Source organism: Lucilia sericata, unplaced genomic scaffold (assembly GCF_015586225.1).
Source record: "Lucilia sericata isolate MDLA Ls3-8-SP2 unplaced genomic scaffold, ASM1558622v1 Contig000077F_arrow, whole genome shotgun sequence".
In the NCBI taxonomy this organism is placed as follows: domain Eukaryota; kingdom Metazoa; phylum Arthropoda; class Insecta; order Diptera; family Calliphoridae; genus Lucilia; species Lucilia sericata.
Genome location: NW_023994110.1, coordinates 772,031 through 787,627, shown reverse-complemented (window position 1 = coordinate 787,627; position 15,597 = coordinate 772,031). Strand labels below are relative to the sequence as shown.

General features: G+C 31.1%; 1 protein-coding gene across 5 annotated transcripts in view; it reads right to left on the bottom strand.

The window, feature by feature from the left end:
• The window catches only part of LOC119616521 (solute carrier organic anion transporter family member 4A1), a 65,372-nt gene that overhangs the window by 11,777 nt on the left and 37,998 nt on the right, over window positions 1-15,597 (bottom strand). For 4 of the 5 annotated variants that reach the window (XM_037972920.1, XM_037972918.1, XM_037972919.1 and 1 more), the window contains exon 3: window positions 1,465-1,803. In XM_037972920.1, coding sequence (XP_037828848.1) covers window positions 1,465-1,730 — 266 coding nt within the window. In that variant the 5' untranslated portion in view covers window positions 1,731-1,803. Of the gene's footprint in view, window positions 1-1,464; window positions 1,804-15,597 lie in introns of those variants that run through there. The other variant, XM_037972923.1, reaches the window with a different exon arrangement.

Below are 15,597 nucleotides of genomic sequence, written 5' to 3'. Positions count from 1 at the left end.
GTCTATAGTCTAGTCTATAGTCTAGTCTATAGTCTAGTCTATAGTCTAGTCTATAGTCTAGTCTAGTCTAGTCTATAGTCTAGTCTATAGTCTAGTCTATAGTCTAGTCTATAGTCTAGTCTATAGTCTAGTCTATAGTCTAGTCTATAGTCTAGTCTATAGTCTAGTCTATAGTCTAGTCTATAGTCTAGTCTATAGTCTAGTCTATAGTCTAGTCTATAGTCTAGTCTATAGTCTAGTCTATAGTCTAGTCTATAGTCTAGTCTATAGTCTAGTCTATAGTCTAGTCTATAGTCTAGTCTATAGTCTAGTCTATAGTCTAGTCTATAGTCTAGTCTATAGTCTAGTCTATAGTCTAGTCTATAGTCTAGTCTATAGTCTAGTCTATAGTCTAGTCTATAGTCTAGTCTATAGTCTAGTCTATAGTCTAGTCTATAGTCTAGTCTATAGTCTAGTCTATAGTCTAGTCTATAGTCTAGTCTATAGTCTAGTCTATAGTCTAGTCTATAGTCTAGTCTATAGTCTAGTCTATAGTCTAGTCTATAGTCTAGTCTATAGTCTAGTATATAGTCTAGTCTATAGTCTAGTCTATAGTCTAGTCTATAGTCTAGTCTATAGTCTAGTCTATAGTCTAGCCTATAGTCTAGTCTATAGTCTAGTCTATAGTCTAGTCTATAGTCTAGTCTATAGTCTAGTCTATAGTCTAGTCTATAGTCTAGTCTATAGTCTAGTCTATAGTCTAGTCTATAGTCTAGTCTATAGTCTAGTCTATAGTCTAGTCTATAGTCTAGTCTATAGTCTAGTCTATAGTCTAGTCTATAGTCTAGTCTATAGTCTAGTCTATAGTCTAGTCTAGTCTATGGTCTAGTCTATAGTCTAGTCTAGTCTATGGTCTAGTCTATAGTTAATCAGGTCTAGTCTATAGTCTAATCAGGTCTAGTCTAGACTATAGACAACTAGGGCCGCGTTCAGCTAGTTACCTTTAAAGGAAAAATAACATAAATAAATAAATAAATAAATAAATAAATAAATAAATAAATAAATAAAGCTGGCAAAGTATGGATGAGTAGCCTCCTCTAGAATCTGACAAATGTAGTGAACCTTACTTAATACACGTCATTTCTACACATTCATCGTAACTTAATCAGAACACATTGAAACGATGTAATACTATCAATAACGAATATTAATGGACTAAATCCAAAGATATTCTGAAAATTGACAAATTGACTTCTCCATCTACCTATGTATTAGGATTTTGTTATAAATCTTATGGTGTTGGAAATAAAATTGGACATTTTTATAGCCATTTTTTAATTCCTGTTTTCCTGTGTAATTGCGTGCTTTATAAGTGTTTGTAAAATCGTAAGTACTTGTAAACTGACTAATAATCAATAGGCCATAACACGAATGGTTAATAAAATAGAATAAAAGAAATAAAATAGGAAATAGAAAGTAACATACCTGTGACCCTTGCGATGTGTAGTACTATTTGAATTGTTGTGCATGGCACAACATCCGCTATCGTTTGTGGTACAATCCTTTGAACTAACACCTCCAGTTCCGCCATCTAGTGAATGCGTAAAATTGCCACTGGGACGTCTACTGTTGTAGGTGGAAGCTCCAGCTACACTGCCCACATTAACATCCTGTTCAAAAGAGGGATTCACATACTGTTGATCCGTTGAGCAACTACAATGACCGGACTTTTCCGGTTTCTTTCCAGTCATTATTAACTCATTCGCACTTTCACAATACTATTGTTTAAATGTTGCTCGTGTCTCTCTACTATAGCATTTGTTGCTGAAAATGTAGAAAAACAAAAAACAAATAATATTATCAAGATGAGTTTAATTATATGAAAAAAAATACAATTTTTAAATATTGTTATATGTAGTTATACTTTTTTAGATAAAACCAAAACAATAACATGTACAATTACGTTCAAAATTTTGCATGTATCTAATTGTTATTCTATTGCAAAATGTTCTAATATAACATCTGTCGCTTTTCGTTATTGTTGATTTTGTTCTGATTTTATTTTCCACATGTGTCCTATTTTACAAGACAATTTAAATGCGAGTTCACTGTCTGCGATTGTCGACAGATAATACTATTAAATAGCAGGTAATAACAATTAAAACTAATTCTTCTTTTTTTGTTTAAATTTATTGTAATAAAAAAAGCACAGTTATAAAAAAATGCACTAATTAGGGTGTGCCTTTAAAAATTAAAATGACAATTGATATAATAGTCCTACTATACAAGTTTGAGTCAAATTTGTATAACTAAGTTCTTTACTAAGTATTACCTAATTAACCCCTGCTGTCTTCATTGGAATTAAAGAGATCAGGGGACATCCTAACATATTTTTAGTATATTTTTAACGCTTTATATCCTTGGGGCATACTTAATTTCTTTTGTAAAAAGTATAAATAAATAGTATGAAAAATTAACTTATTTTTACGAACTTTAAATGACCAAGACCAATTGTTTTAGAATGTAAATTTAGCGTTAAAATATCTAACAACAAGGCAGAGTTTTGGGGGGTGTGATAGGGAAGATAGGTTGTGAAGTCAGAATCCAATATTAGTAAAATATTACAAAAGAATTATAAGTTTTTTTAGTATTTAGGTTTAAAAATTTCTATAAAATAAGATTAATGTTTAAATTTGAAACATGTTAGTATGCGAACACATACATACATATTTTAACTTTATTTTAGCATATTTAGATAGTTAAGTTTTATTAATGAATAATGTGTATAAATCACGCAAAACTTGCCTAAAAACAGGAATAATTAAATACATTTCCTAATTATAGAGACTTTGAGCGTTGTATACCAACATATATTATGCGAATATTAGAGGGTTTCTTTTTCTTCTGTATACACACATATACACATATGTATATCATTTTGAGGAGTGCGAATTTTATTATTTTGACACTTTATATAGATCTCAAATCCATGCTCATATAAATAAAAGATTGGTTCGGACAGTAAAAAACTTCGGATAACGGTTTTTTGGCATATTTTATTAACATTATGTATGTTCAATAACAAATAATTGTTACAAATTATCATAAATTGTTTTTGTATTTCAATACAAATTTGAAATATTTTTGTGAAAATTAGTAACAATTAGTAACAACTTTTAGTTATTGAACAGACCCATTATTTAAAGTACTATTTCAGCTCTTTACCGTTACCGCTAAAAGCCAGTTTACATTATACCACAAGTAATATGATCTGTCAAAATATTATGTAGAAGAGAACTGATGGAATCGTCTAAACGCAATATATTTTTTTTTTTCAATTTATTTATTCTTTATTGAATCTTTCTTATATATAAATTTATATTTATTAAAATTTTAATCTAAACTATAACTAACGTTATTATTGCCGCTGCAATTTCAACAAAAGTCCTCAATAATTTGATTATCTCGCAAAATCCAATGTTTCCGTTCTTCTCAGTCGTCTATGACCCTCAAATGACAGCAACTCCCTGGCAAGGGGATTTGGGTTATCCATTAGTTTCGACAGGTAGGTTAAACAAGAGAATTTGAACTCCTCGCGTATTATGGGGACATTGAGATTCCTATTAATATTACTATTACGAATGTACCACGGGGCACCTGTTATTGACCTTAACAGTGCTGTAATTTTTCAATATTAGATGAGGAGGATGTTCCCCACAGTTGAATACCGTATAGCCAAGTCTAGTGCTGACAATTAGCCAGTACATTTGAGCTGACTTTAATTTTATTTGTGTAACCTTGGCTTCAATGTGGTAAGTCCATGTTAAGCGGCGATCAAGGTGGATACCAAGATATCTTACATGGTTTTGTTTAGGAATTGTTATATTGTTTATCTTTACGGAAGGACAATTTCCCGTCTTAAAGTAAATGTAACGTGTATACATTTTGTTGCATTGACTTTTATTTTCCATTTGTCCAGCCACTTTTCCAATTTGCCGATGTGAAACTGGAGTTGTTCAGAAGCTATTGAAGGGTTATCATGTATGCTGACAAAAACGGTATCATGCGCAAATGTAGATGTGTGAGTCAGTGCGCTCGGTGGCATATCTGCAGTATATAAAATATATAGTAATGGACCTGGGGTACTTCAGCAAATATTTTTCGACGTGAAGAGGTCACATCTTTAGATCTGATTTGAGAAGATATTTCATATATGTAATTTTAAAGCAATTTGTGAACATTCGCAGGTAGTAATGTGATAATTTTGTGTATTAGTCCATCGTGCCAGACTTTAGAGTAGTTATTCGATGTACCAGTTCGATTGTGCTGTGCTTTCTTCTGAAACCAAACTGATGGTCAGGAATAATGCAATTATCGTTAAGGTGTAATATAAGGCTTTCAAGCAATAACTTTTCAATGAGTTTTGAGAAAATAGACAACAGGCTAATGGGACAGAATGATGTCACTTGAGTGACATCTTTCCCCGGTTTTGGTATCATAACAATTTCGGATACTTTCCATGAGGTAGGAAAATATCCAATACGTAGCATCGAGTTGAAGATGAACAAAATAATTCTCAGTGCTGAATTAGACAGGTTACAGGTTATCATAGTGATAGTAATTTTATCTATACCAGGTGATTTTCCTGCCTTTAGAAATTTGATTGTCGTCTTCACGGTAGAGAATCGGAATTTTATTGAGCGTGGAACCACATTATTTATAATGTTAGCACTAATAGAAGAATCTGTATCATTTTCAGTAAACACATGGCGTATGGGTGACTCAAATGCAATTAGCACTAATAGAAGAATCTGTATCATTTTCAGTAAACACATGGCGTATGGGTGACTCAAATGCAATAGGGCATTGCTGGAATATTTGACAAGCAGGTCGCATTAGATCACGACCTCCTCTATTGGACACATACCTGGATACATAATTTTCATCTCTTTGTGACACCTGGAAGAACTTTGACCATAAGATCGAATTTAATTATTCCTGATGTCCATTTCAGATGTTTTGCTTCACAACTTAGATCGCGGTATTTAAAATTAAGCAGACAATCTGAGTCAGTCATATTTCTTATACATGGTAAGATTACACTGGAAATTCGTCTTTAAGTTTATCCAAATGTCATAATTCTCTCCTTTCTGTGGTCCTATACCTCTACTTCTAACAAATTTTACAGTTCATTAAGCAGTCCTGTAAAAAGATAACTTAATCTTAAAGGATAGCCATTAAGAGCCATGTGTGTTAATACCTAAAATAATAGACCGATTTAACCATTTCTCTGGGGCAATAGAAGATCATGTACCAAATTTCATTGAGAAATGCTCGACAATAAAGTACCAGATTTGATGTCGTTTAAATACCTTTAAAGTGATATCTACACAGAGGGAAAAAGAAATATACACGCCTGTTACCAAATTGACACCGAACTGTTTATAATTTTTCAATAACACCCGTCGTCAAAGTATATACATACGTAATTCAACACTATGTAATGTTGACAACATTGCAATAATTCGTTGTCGAAATCTAAATTTTATACACATCCGTTGTCTAAATATTAACAAACGTGGTAAGCTCACTATACCTGGATACAATAGTGATCTTACCACGTTTGTTAACATTTAGATAACGGATGTGTATAAAATTTAGATTTCGACAACGAATTGTTGCAATGTTGACAACGTTGCGTTGTTTTCCCTCTGTGTAATCTTGTATTTTATTCAAAGTAGGTACTATTCGATCCTACTCTGTATTCAGTTTTAAACTAGTGTAACAAGTGAAATTTAGTTTAATAAACACAAAATATAATATCTGTAAAAAAAAATATAAATACAACCCTAATACACATACGAACATATGAAAAAACAACAAGAATTTTAATAATTAATAAAAATTAAAGTTATATTTTCTATCTTTAAATAATTATTTTGATTTTGAATAAGAAAACACAACAAAGATGCAATATTAAAGTTTAAAATCTGCTGAAGTTACTAACATTTTAAATTACTTTCAATAATTGATTCTAAAAACCTCTTAAAATTCACTCTGATTTTATCCGATAAACATTTTTGTTGAATGTTTTTGGTATTAAACATCGTATGACTTTGTCGTTATGTGTTTCTTATGCTTTTAAACTTTAAATTTATGTATTTAGTGTCGTTTAGAATAAAATTGCGTTTCGAATTTAAATCATCTAATAATGATGTTGTCTTATGTTGTTGACGCAAAAAAACACCAAAAACTGAACTAATATTATGAAATTATGGCAAAAACTTTAAAGTTACAAAATTGGGAATTTCAAGATTAAATTACAAATTAATTTACGTTAAATGGCGAAATAGTGTATTTGTTTAAAACTAATGGTATTGAATATAAATATAACTGTATAAGTTGTGGTTTGTATTGTATACAAAACATTTTGAATAATTGTGTAAGAAACCCGGATTTGGTATTCTTACTTTTATTTATATTTTTCTGCTTGTGCTGTCTGATAACAGAAATATTCTTTAAAATATTAATATATTTTAATTTGTGCATGTTTACTGTTATACTTCATATACTCTTCTTGGCCTAAAGTAATAATACTATTTATAACAGCTTTTTAATTTCTTATTTCTAATAAAATACTATAATTAAATAGTGTATAACCACACTATAAGTATCTTTCTTTACATTTAATATATTAATTAGAGCGTATGAGACATGCGGTAAAATTATTTTCTTTTCATAATTTTCAAGCACCTTCATTTCATTCATTCACTCATTCCTACAACTGAAGTAGTAGAAAGAAAACAACACACCTTCCTGCAAACAGAATTTTTTTCCATGTTGAACTTCTGGTTTTAATGTAGTGAAACCGACAGACATGCGAATTTAGATACATAAATATTTTGCAAAAAAAAAAATTCAAAACTTAAGTAAAATGTTTGTAAATAGACACATGAATTGATAAACGAACGAACGCATCACACACTGAGTTTGATACACCCTATTTCACAAAACGAATTGTGTGAAATTTGCGGTTTTTTTCTTGATTAAAAATTTCATTTTCGTGCTAAATTGCAATTAATATTGGTTTTATGAAAATGGAACAAAAATCTTTGCAAAAGATAGTTATTTGTGAATCTTTATTGATTACTTAAATTACTTAAAATATATGAGTTTTAAGAAGGTAATAAAAGGACTTAAGAATGGTAAGGTACAGTTTCCCATACTTCATCGCATTTATTTAGCATTGAGCTTAAGTTTAGAGTGATAGTACACTGAAAATAATCCATGCTTAACGTTACGAAAAACAAATCGTAGCAATTTTTTTCGTAATATTTACGAAAATTTCGTGTTTAATACGAAATATTATTTAATCAAACCCTTTTCTAATTCGAAGCATCCATACAATGTACGACATTTTTCATATATATTAGGCATGGATTATTTTCAGTATAAGCTTACAAGATTGATACATATTTGAGAATATTTACTGAACAAAATTTACTTATAATATGTACATTTTTTTAAGGCTAAATTTTTAACTTCTCAAAAGTCGAACCCTATTTTGGTATTAGGATAAACATTTAGAACTCTCTCACTTCCACTTCTTCACAGAGTTCCATGTTGGAATTATAATAAAGACACCAAGAAGATAAAGCCTGATGAAATTGTGCTTGTTAATATTATTCACAATAGATTATTCTCCTTTCAATATGAACAAGCTGGTTTCGGAGCTCCGTAACTGAACATGTAAACATTTATTGCTTGACCTGGCACCATATCTAGGAAAAATAGGTTATGGGATGGAGGATAGAGGTAGTAGTGTATATGGACATTCGATTTAAACTTAAACACATTGCAAGTGACAAGAAAGACCTCTGGGGGGATTTTTGTTCCACATACGGACAGAACGGATTCTCTCGGTAGTGCATTGTACGATCGACCTCAAATGGATATACTCTTAATGAATAACGTGTGTTGTGGTTTTCGGAAACAAGTACCCTAATTTTAAAACAACATGTTCCATATCGATAGAACAGGGAATTGCACTCCACATTGCAACGCTGGGTTACCTACTTGGATAGGGTATCCACTGTCGCCACAAAATAGGTTTTGAAGTGTTGTATATTAGGTTGAATATCACTTATGTCCGCACAATTTTAGAAAATCGAAACACTTCAGTTTTTAAGCTTCTTTCGACAATTGAAATATATGTTTAGTCCAGCGAACATCGCACTGTATTCTCATGTCCAGAATATCAAAAGCTTCTGATTTCTTAATATTTACACCACCCATAAATATAGATGAAGCGTTTGTTGTCGTCCGCTTTTGCGTTAAAACACAACATAAAAATCAACTCTATAGGCACAAACCTATTCAGAGATTTCCACTAGATTTTGATTAAGTGTGTCATTCATGTTTTGCCTCATACTGGCGTTCGTTAAGTAAATTGCTGGAATATTCACTTAACGAGATAGTAGTTTACCATACTTTCCATAATTTTAGAAAATTCAGAACAAATTACAATTATACGATAATTTTCAGGGTTATTAGCCTCTCCCTTTTTGGCTCAGGAGAATGTTAAGATTTTAACAGCACGAGTTCGAAGGAACATGTTTGGTATAGTTACTAATACCAAAGAATATTTATTTCAAGAGTACGCATCTCGACTTACGGGTTGTTATGATTTACACGTATTCTTTATGCATCACAACCCGCTATGAGAGACGCACCTTCTATGTATTAAATATGCTTTGCTAATACTCAACCCGAGCTCGGGAAGTGGTTGATTGCTTTCCGGCAAGCAAAAGTTACTTGAGAACAATTCAGCTAAAAAGGTTAGCTTTATCAATCGCGTTAGTGAATGTTTGGTCGACCCTTGTAAAAGTAGGAATTGAAGAATTAGCATTATTCTTTACTCTTTTAAAGAATGACCAGAATGTTTTACTGCCCTGGAAAGTACGAAGAAGCTGATCGTTATAATTCAGGCATTATTTTGATCCGAACTGGTAGATTCAAAGATCTTGACTGTATTAAAGCTACAGACTTATGTACGTTTTTGGTTTAAACAGCATCAACTCCCTAATGTATTGTTGATTCCCAGTCGTTCCTATATATATAGCAAAAGAAATCAAACTAATCCTAGTTATCATCGAATATGGATCTATTGTCGCCTGAAAACATATTGTGATTTTCCAATTCGTACGACAGCAGGAAACCACAATAGCGGTCCATTGTTGCCCCAATAACGAAACTAAAAATGGTTATGTCAATCTGAAAACATATTCGCACTACTAGTAATGACTTTCCAAGATATTCGAACCTCACAAAAATTATCCTAAAATAGTGGCTGATCAGCGGATTTTTCACTGTAAGTATCGTAATTATGTTTAGTTCCCAGTACAGTATACATTGTTAAGAAAGATAACCTTTTAAGGGTTTAAAGATTCTATATTACAGAATTTTCTAACGACTGTTAAATTAAAACTTTGTTATATTCATCATATGTTCATGTCCAATCTCCTGTTGTTGTAACAGTTCGACTTTGGCCGATAGTTCTTTCCTGGGGAAAAATCTTTCGGTTGATACAGCTGTCGCTGGGTTGACAACCTTTGGCCGAGTATGACTCGGGTCGTTCCGGAGCGAAGATCCAATTGTAGTGGGAACGTCCAAACTCCTATTCCCATATCTGCTGTAGGGTATCCTTTGATTAGGCAATATCCGTGTATTTTCTTTTAATTAATAAAATGTTTTATTTATTGTAATAAAACCCTGACAAAAACTTATAAAAACGAAACGAATATTGCTTGATTAACGCTTTAACTCTACTCTCTTTAAAATCATTAAATCTTTTTATATAATTTTCAAAGTCCACGAACGTTAAACAAACATTTTGATTTTATCCTGATGATTTATTTTGCAAATAACAGTGATTATAGAAAATTTTAAGTAAATTAATTCTTTTCTGGCAAATGTTTGCATGAATACACATAAATTAGCTTACACGAGGATAATTTAAAAAGTCCTGAGTAGTAACAACTCAATATTGTATAACAGAAATAAAAAATTATCTTAAATTTCAGTTACCCCTCGTAAATATTAATACCGTGAGTTTAAATGTATTAAAATAATTTTCTTTTTTTCATTTCAAAGCACGCAAAGAATCAATGTCCTTGTTTTAAATTAAAAAAAAATATTTGATTTTATTGAGTAAATTCCTTCAAATTGAACTTTACGCCAATGCAGTAAGCGGAGTATACAAGTGGAATGCACTTGGTCTTAAATAACTTTCCCAAGTGAAATGAAATTACGAGGCAAGTGCATTAATATGAAAAAAAAACATTTAAAGTATTTACATTAGAGATCACCTAAATAGCACAAAATATTCGAATGTAAATTTACTTTTTCAAGTGCTATAATTTTACACATTGTTTTTTGTCTAATCCCGCCTTTGTGTGTTCAAGTATCTTTACACACACATAAACATTGATATTATCATGTATCAAGGATATAGTATTCATACATACTTAAAATGTCTATAACGAATTTTCATGGTCACGTAAGGACATTTGATTTGAATTTTCTTTTTGTTTTTGGCATTTTGAATTTTGTTTTCCTTTTGCTGTGCTTTTGTTTAATACCCAACAAGCACCAGCTTCCCACCAGTCAATGCAAGAAGATACCAAAGCAACAACAAAAAATTAAATAATTTTCTATTATAAACAAAATAAACTGCAGCCCTGACATTCCATGGCAGGCAATTGTGCCACGACTTAGACCCAATACGAATACAAATGAATCTTTATGTGAGTTGCAGCACAAACAATGCATTGTTACCATTCCATTGGTAATTTTTGTGCAGTAACCTTCATTATTATTATTAATATAAAGTTACAATTTTTTATTGTTGTTGGTGTTTCCTACTCCTTGCTGAGGGTCATATAATAGGTATCAGAATATGAAAAGATGTTTATATTCACACCATTTCCAATTTTCCACAAATCTGCACTTTTCTCTTTGTATTTTAGAAAATTCTAATTGTGATTCTAAAATTTCAAAAAGAAATTTCTCAAATAGATTTATATTCTTCCAATTTGATTCAAAATTTTCGTAATATTATTAAAAATGTTGTACTCTTCTGAAATTCGTGGGGCGATTTCATGTCAAGTGATCCAATTTTTGAAACCTATGTCATCCGATCGCAATGAAATTTGCTCCAATTTTTTTTTAAAATATCTTTTATCGAGAGATTGGTTGATTGAACCACTGTAGCTCAGAGAGTTCTTGACCGATCTTGTTGAAAAATTGTGTCCAATAGGACTAACTAATATTGGTGCAAATTTCATCCCGATCTGAAGACATCGGTTTCAAAAGTTGGGTCCCCCATATATTGCAACTTTACGATATACAATTTAAAATCTTCTGAAAAACTGTAAGAAATGGTGTAGTAAATATGAATTATTTTTAATGGAAATATGAAGAAAGTAAACATTATTTGAACTATTTTTTTTAATAAAAGAATATAATTTAAAAATTTTGCTCTTTCTATTAGATATACAATAGGCATAGCAACTAACAAATCAATCATTCATATTTCTTTTTTTTGGTGCTAGATATAAAATATTTTTGGAAAAATATTACCACTAACAAGTTTTTAACTCAAGAAGATTAAAAAAATACACAAACTTTTGACCTTGGATATTTATAAATTTGGTTAATTTTCATACTTAATATAAATTTGTTGGTTTTGTTTTATTCGTATTGAGTATTATTCATATTTGCTCAATTCACAATCAGTGTTGTATGGTTGTATCGTAGTACGACGTAATTTTTATACCCACCATCAAAAAATGGGGGCATATTGTTTTTGTCACTCCGTTTGTAACACATCGAAATATTGGTCTAAGACCAAGGAAGTATATATATTCTTGATCCTCATTCGATTCTAAGACAATCTAGCCATGTCCGTCTGTTGAAAACACGATAGAGTGCGAATGGAAAAAGATATACATTTTCCACAAATACTTTTTATTGATGCAAATGGTTTGGTATTGAAAATGGGCAATATCGGTCCACATTTTCGCATAGCCCCCATACAAGTGGCCCCCCCGGAAAACAGGTTTAAAATTCATAATTACTGGCTTAAAAATATGAGTACAGCGATAAAATTTAACATAAACGAGACTTGTATGAACCTAAATCGTTCTACAAAATTTTACGAGGTTCGCGCCATGATTGACCCTACCCCCCATATAAGGTCCCTTTCAAAAAATTACTTTAAAGCTGATTACTGGCTTAAAAATACGAGTACAGCGATGAAATTCAACATAAACAAATTTTGTATGAGCCAAAACAAACTTCCACGATGATCGCGCCATATTTGACCCTACCCCTCCTATATAAGGTCCCCTTGAGAAAATGACAGCGATAAAATTCGACCTAAATCGTTCTACAAAATTTTACGAGGAAAATGAGTTTAACGCTCATTACTGGTTTAAAAATACGAGTACAGCGATGATCTTCGACATACATGTACGAAGATCGCCATAATTGACCCTAATCCCTATATAAGATCCCATTCAGAAAATGATTTTAACGGTCATTACTGGTTTAAAAAAAATTCCACACAAACAAGTTTTATGGGAACTAAAACCTTCCAACCGACTTCGATTAGGATTAGAGCAGTGATAAAATTCGATATGGTTAGGTTAGGTTGATAGGAGAATATAAAAATGTATAAAAACCGTATTCGATGAGGAACGGTCGTTGACTGACCAAACCCCCCATAAACGGGTTTAATGAAAATTACTTCAAAGCTCATGAATTAAAGATACGAATACAACTATAAAATTGTTGTATAAACCGATGAGAATAGGTTCAGAATGTCATAACTTGTTCGGAATGAAATGGTGACTTAGTCCCAATAGATTTAAATGGCTGTACACAGCTAAAGCTCGTCTTTTCTTACATATGTTTCTCTGACGGATTTTTTATTTGATTATAGACCAACTATACAAAGAGATCAGTTCGCATTGGAATAACAGTTGTTCTGGAAACAAGTCCTTCTGAAGCTGTGAACACTATATCGATCTTTATCGATCTTCATATAATGCCCATATCTGACAAGAGCAAAGAGAGGCTTATTGCATCCAGGTGTTGGAGATCAAGAACATAAGGAGACCTCATGTATTGAAATATAAGAAATTTTCTCAATAGCCAGTCGGCACTTCTTTCATGATACTCTTAAACTACTACAAGAATGATTTGTCAAGGCTGAGTCGTCTGATTTACCCAAGTTTTGGTCCCTATAAAGCAGCGTACCCTTTCTTTAAAAGATTAACAATAGATGGAATAATTTAGAAACATCTACAGGGGCCAGGATAATGAGAAATATACTCGGCCACGTAGAGTCCGAAATTTCAGTTATCGAAGGTGCTTAACTTTGAACCACCACAGAGCCGCCACTGGAGAAATTTATGGTATCCATTTCTAAACATAACCTCGAATACTTCTTGTCAACGTCTATAATAAATTTTATGTCGATTGAACAAGCCGTTTAGAAATGCCATATTAATTTCCAAATAATTCGATTCTAACCCTAGCTGTCAAGAGGAAAAGATTCCAGGAAACTACATTATATCCAAATTAATATTTAATATTTCAATATCATTTTTTTAAGAATCTTGAAAAAATAATGGGATTGAATTCAATGAAGATAGTAAAGACCATAATACGTTCAAAGTTATGCTTAAGGAAGTATTGGGATCTGTTCAGAATGTGTCGAACCAATATGATGTCGGAGGCCTTTTCATATTCATAATTTTGGTCTTGTCTAATCTCAATGAGTTATAGTTTACTTTATCAGGTCGAAAGAGTTTTTGTTTACAAAAATCAGTGATGTGAGGTTTAAGAAGTACACAAGTTTTGAACAATGACTAAAGATCATAAAGAATGTATAGAATCACAACTTCCTTATAAGGGGGAAAATTATCGCCTTATAAGTAAATACATAAGTATGTATGTACAATATGTTAATATTAAACTGACTCACAGAATAGGTATATCTGAAAAAAAGTTTTGAATAGTTTTGAAAAAAAGTGAAAGTAGCAGGATATGATATACATACAAAAAGCAACTAATGCCTTTTTAGACATCGATACAGAACTCAAAATTCAAGGAAAATTTTGAGGGCGTAAAAAACTTTTTGTTTCCTTCCATACTGAGTCGGTCTAATGTTTCCAGCTTAAGTAATATAAAGAAAATCTATGCATATAAAATACGGGGAATGAATTTGTTAATGTGTGTAGTGAGTTAAAGTAACACTACTTGATGCAAGTAGTACTTTACCCAAATAACACTTGGAGCACAACGACATTTGATACTTGCAACTATATGGAAACATACGAGTGCATACCTCTGAATAAAAAAAATGGAAGAGCATTTAAAGGTATGATTGTTGTATATTGGATGTCACTTAAGTATATCAGTGTTGATAAGGTAGAGGTTTAAAGCATTTTGTAAAAAAGGAAATTTCTGAATAGAGACAAGAAATTTTTATGTGCAGAGTTGTATTTTTTTGTTTTCAGAACTCTAGTTAATAGGCATTACTTATGAATATTACCTTAAGAAATTAAAAATTAGTTTGATGTTTTTTTTATTGTCATCACTGTTGAGTAGACACAATAGAGTCGTTAAATTTTTACACAAGTATTTATTACATGTATTTATGTATATTTTTCATTTTATGACAGACATAACATACCGTTTAACAGACTGACTCTGCCTTTAAGGCTATCTGTCATTCTTTTATGACAATCTTAATCTTTTACCCTCTATTTTACGATTATAACTTTGTTAAACTCGGTTTCGTTTCCTTTTTATGTTCCTTTTGAAAATAACACCACCACTGGCATTACCAACTAATATATTTTTTTAGACTTTTCTTTTACTTCCTTATTTAGTATTAGAAACGACATAAAAATAAAATAAAATTGACAAAAAGATAAAGTTCAATGAACTAGTCGTAATTCAGTAAAAAAAAAAAAAAATTATAAAAAATATATCATCTATATGTACGAAGTAACATTAGCTAAATTTGAACAACTATAGAATACATATTGTATCGTGTTTATTCTTTTAAAGTAAATTTACATAAATATGTACGTCACAATAATACTAAAATACTGAAATAATGTTTAACGTTATTTGCAAAGTACTTAATAATCTGTCACATACTTTTAGAAAGAGCGAGTTATATGATGTTTATTTAACATGAGTTTAAACTTAGAATAATAAAATCATTATAATTTAAAACTTTCCGTTTTGTTAAAGGGTTTGATTGTAACATTTTTAGAAACCCAAATTTAGCTAGTTTGATTTTAAAACTACGTGTACTAGGATCAGAATACTACCAAATAAGACATGTATGTCTTCGGAACTGAATTTTCCTTTATAACGACGCGATATCAGTTTCGTAAACTTTTACGGGTACTGGCTTGAGAATTTTTGCCATGGTCTCAATCAGATTGTCCGAACTCTTTTCAAGTTAATATTTACGAAAAAATCTGAGAAATATATTTCAAAACATCTACAGGAATATTATCAATCCAGAATCTCAGC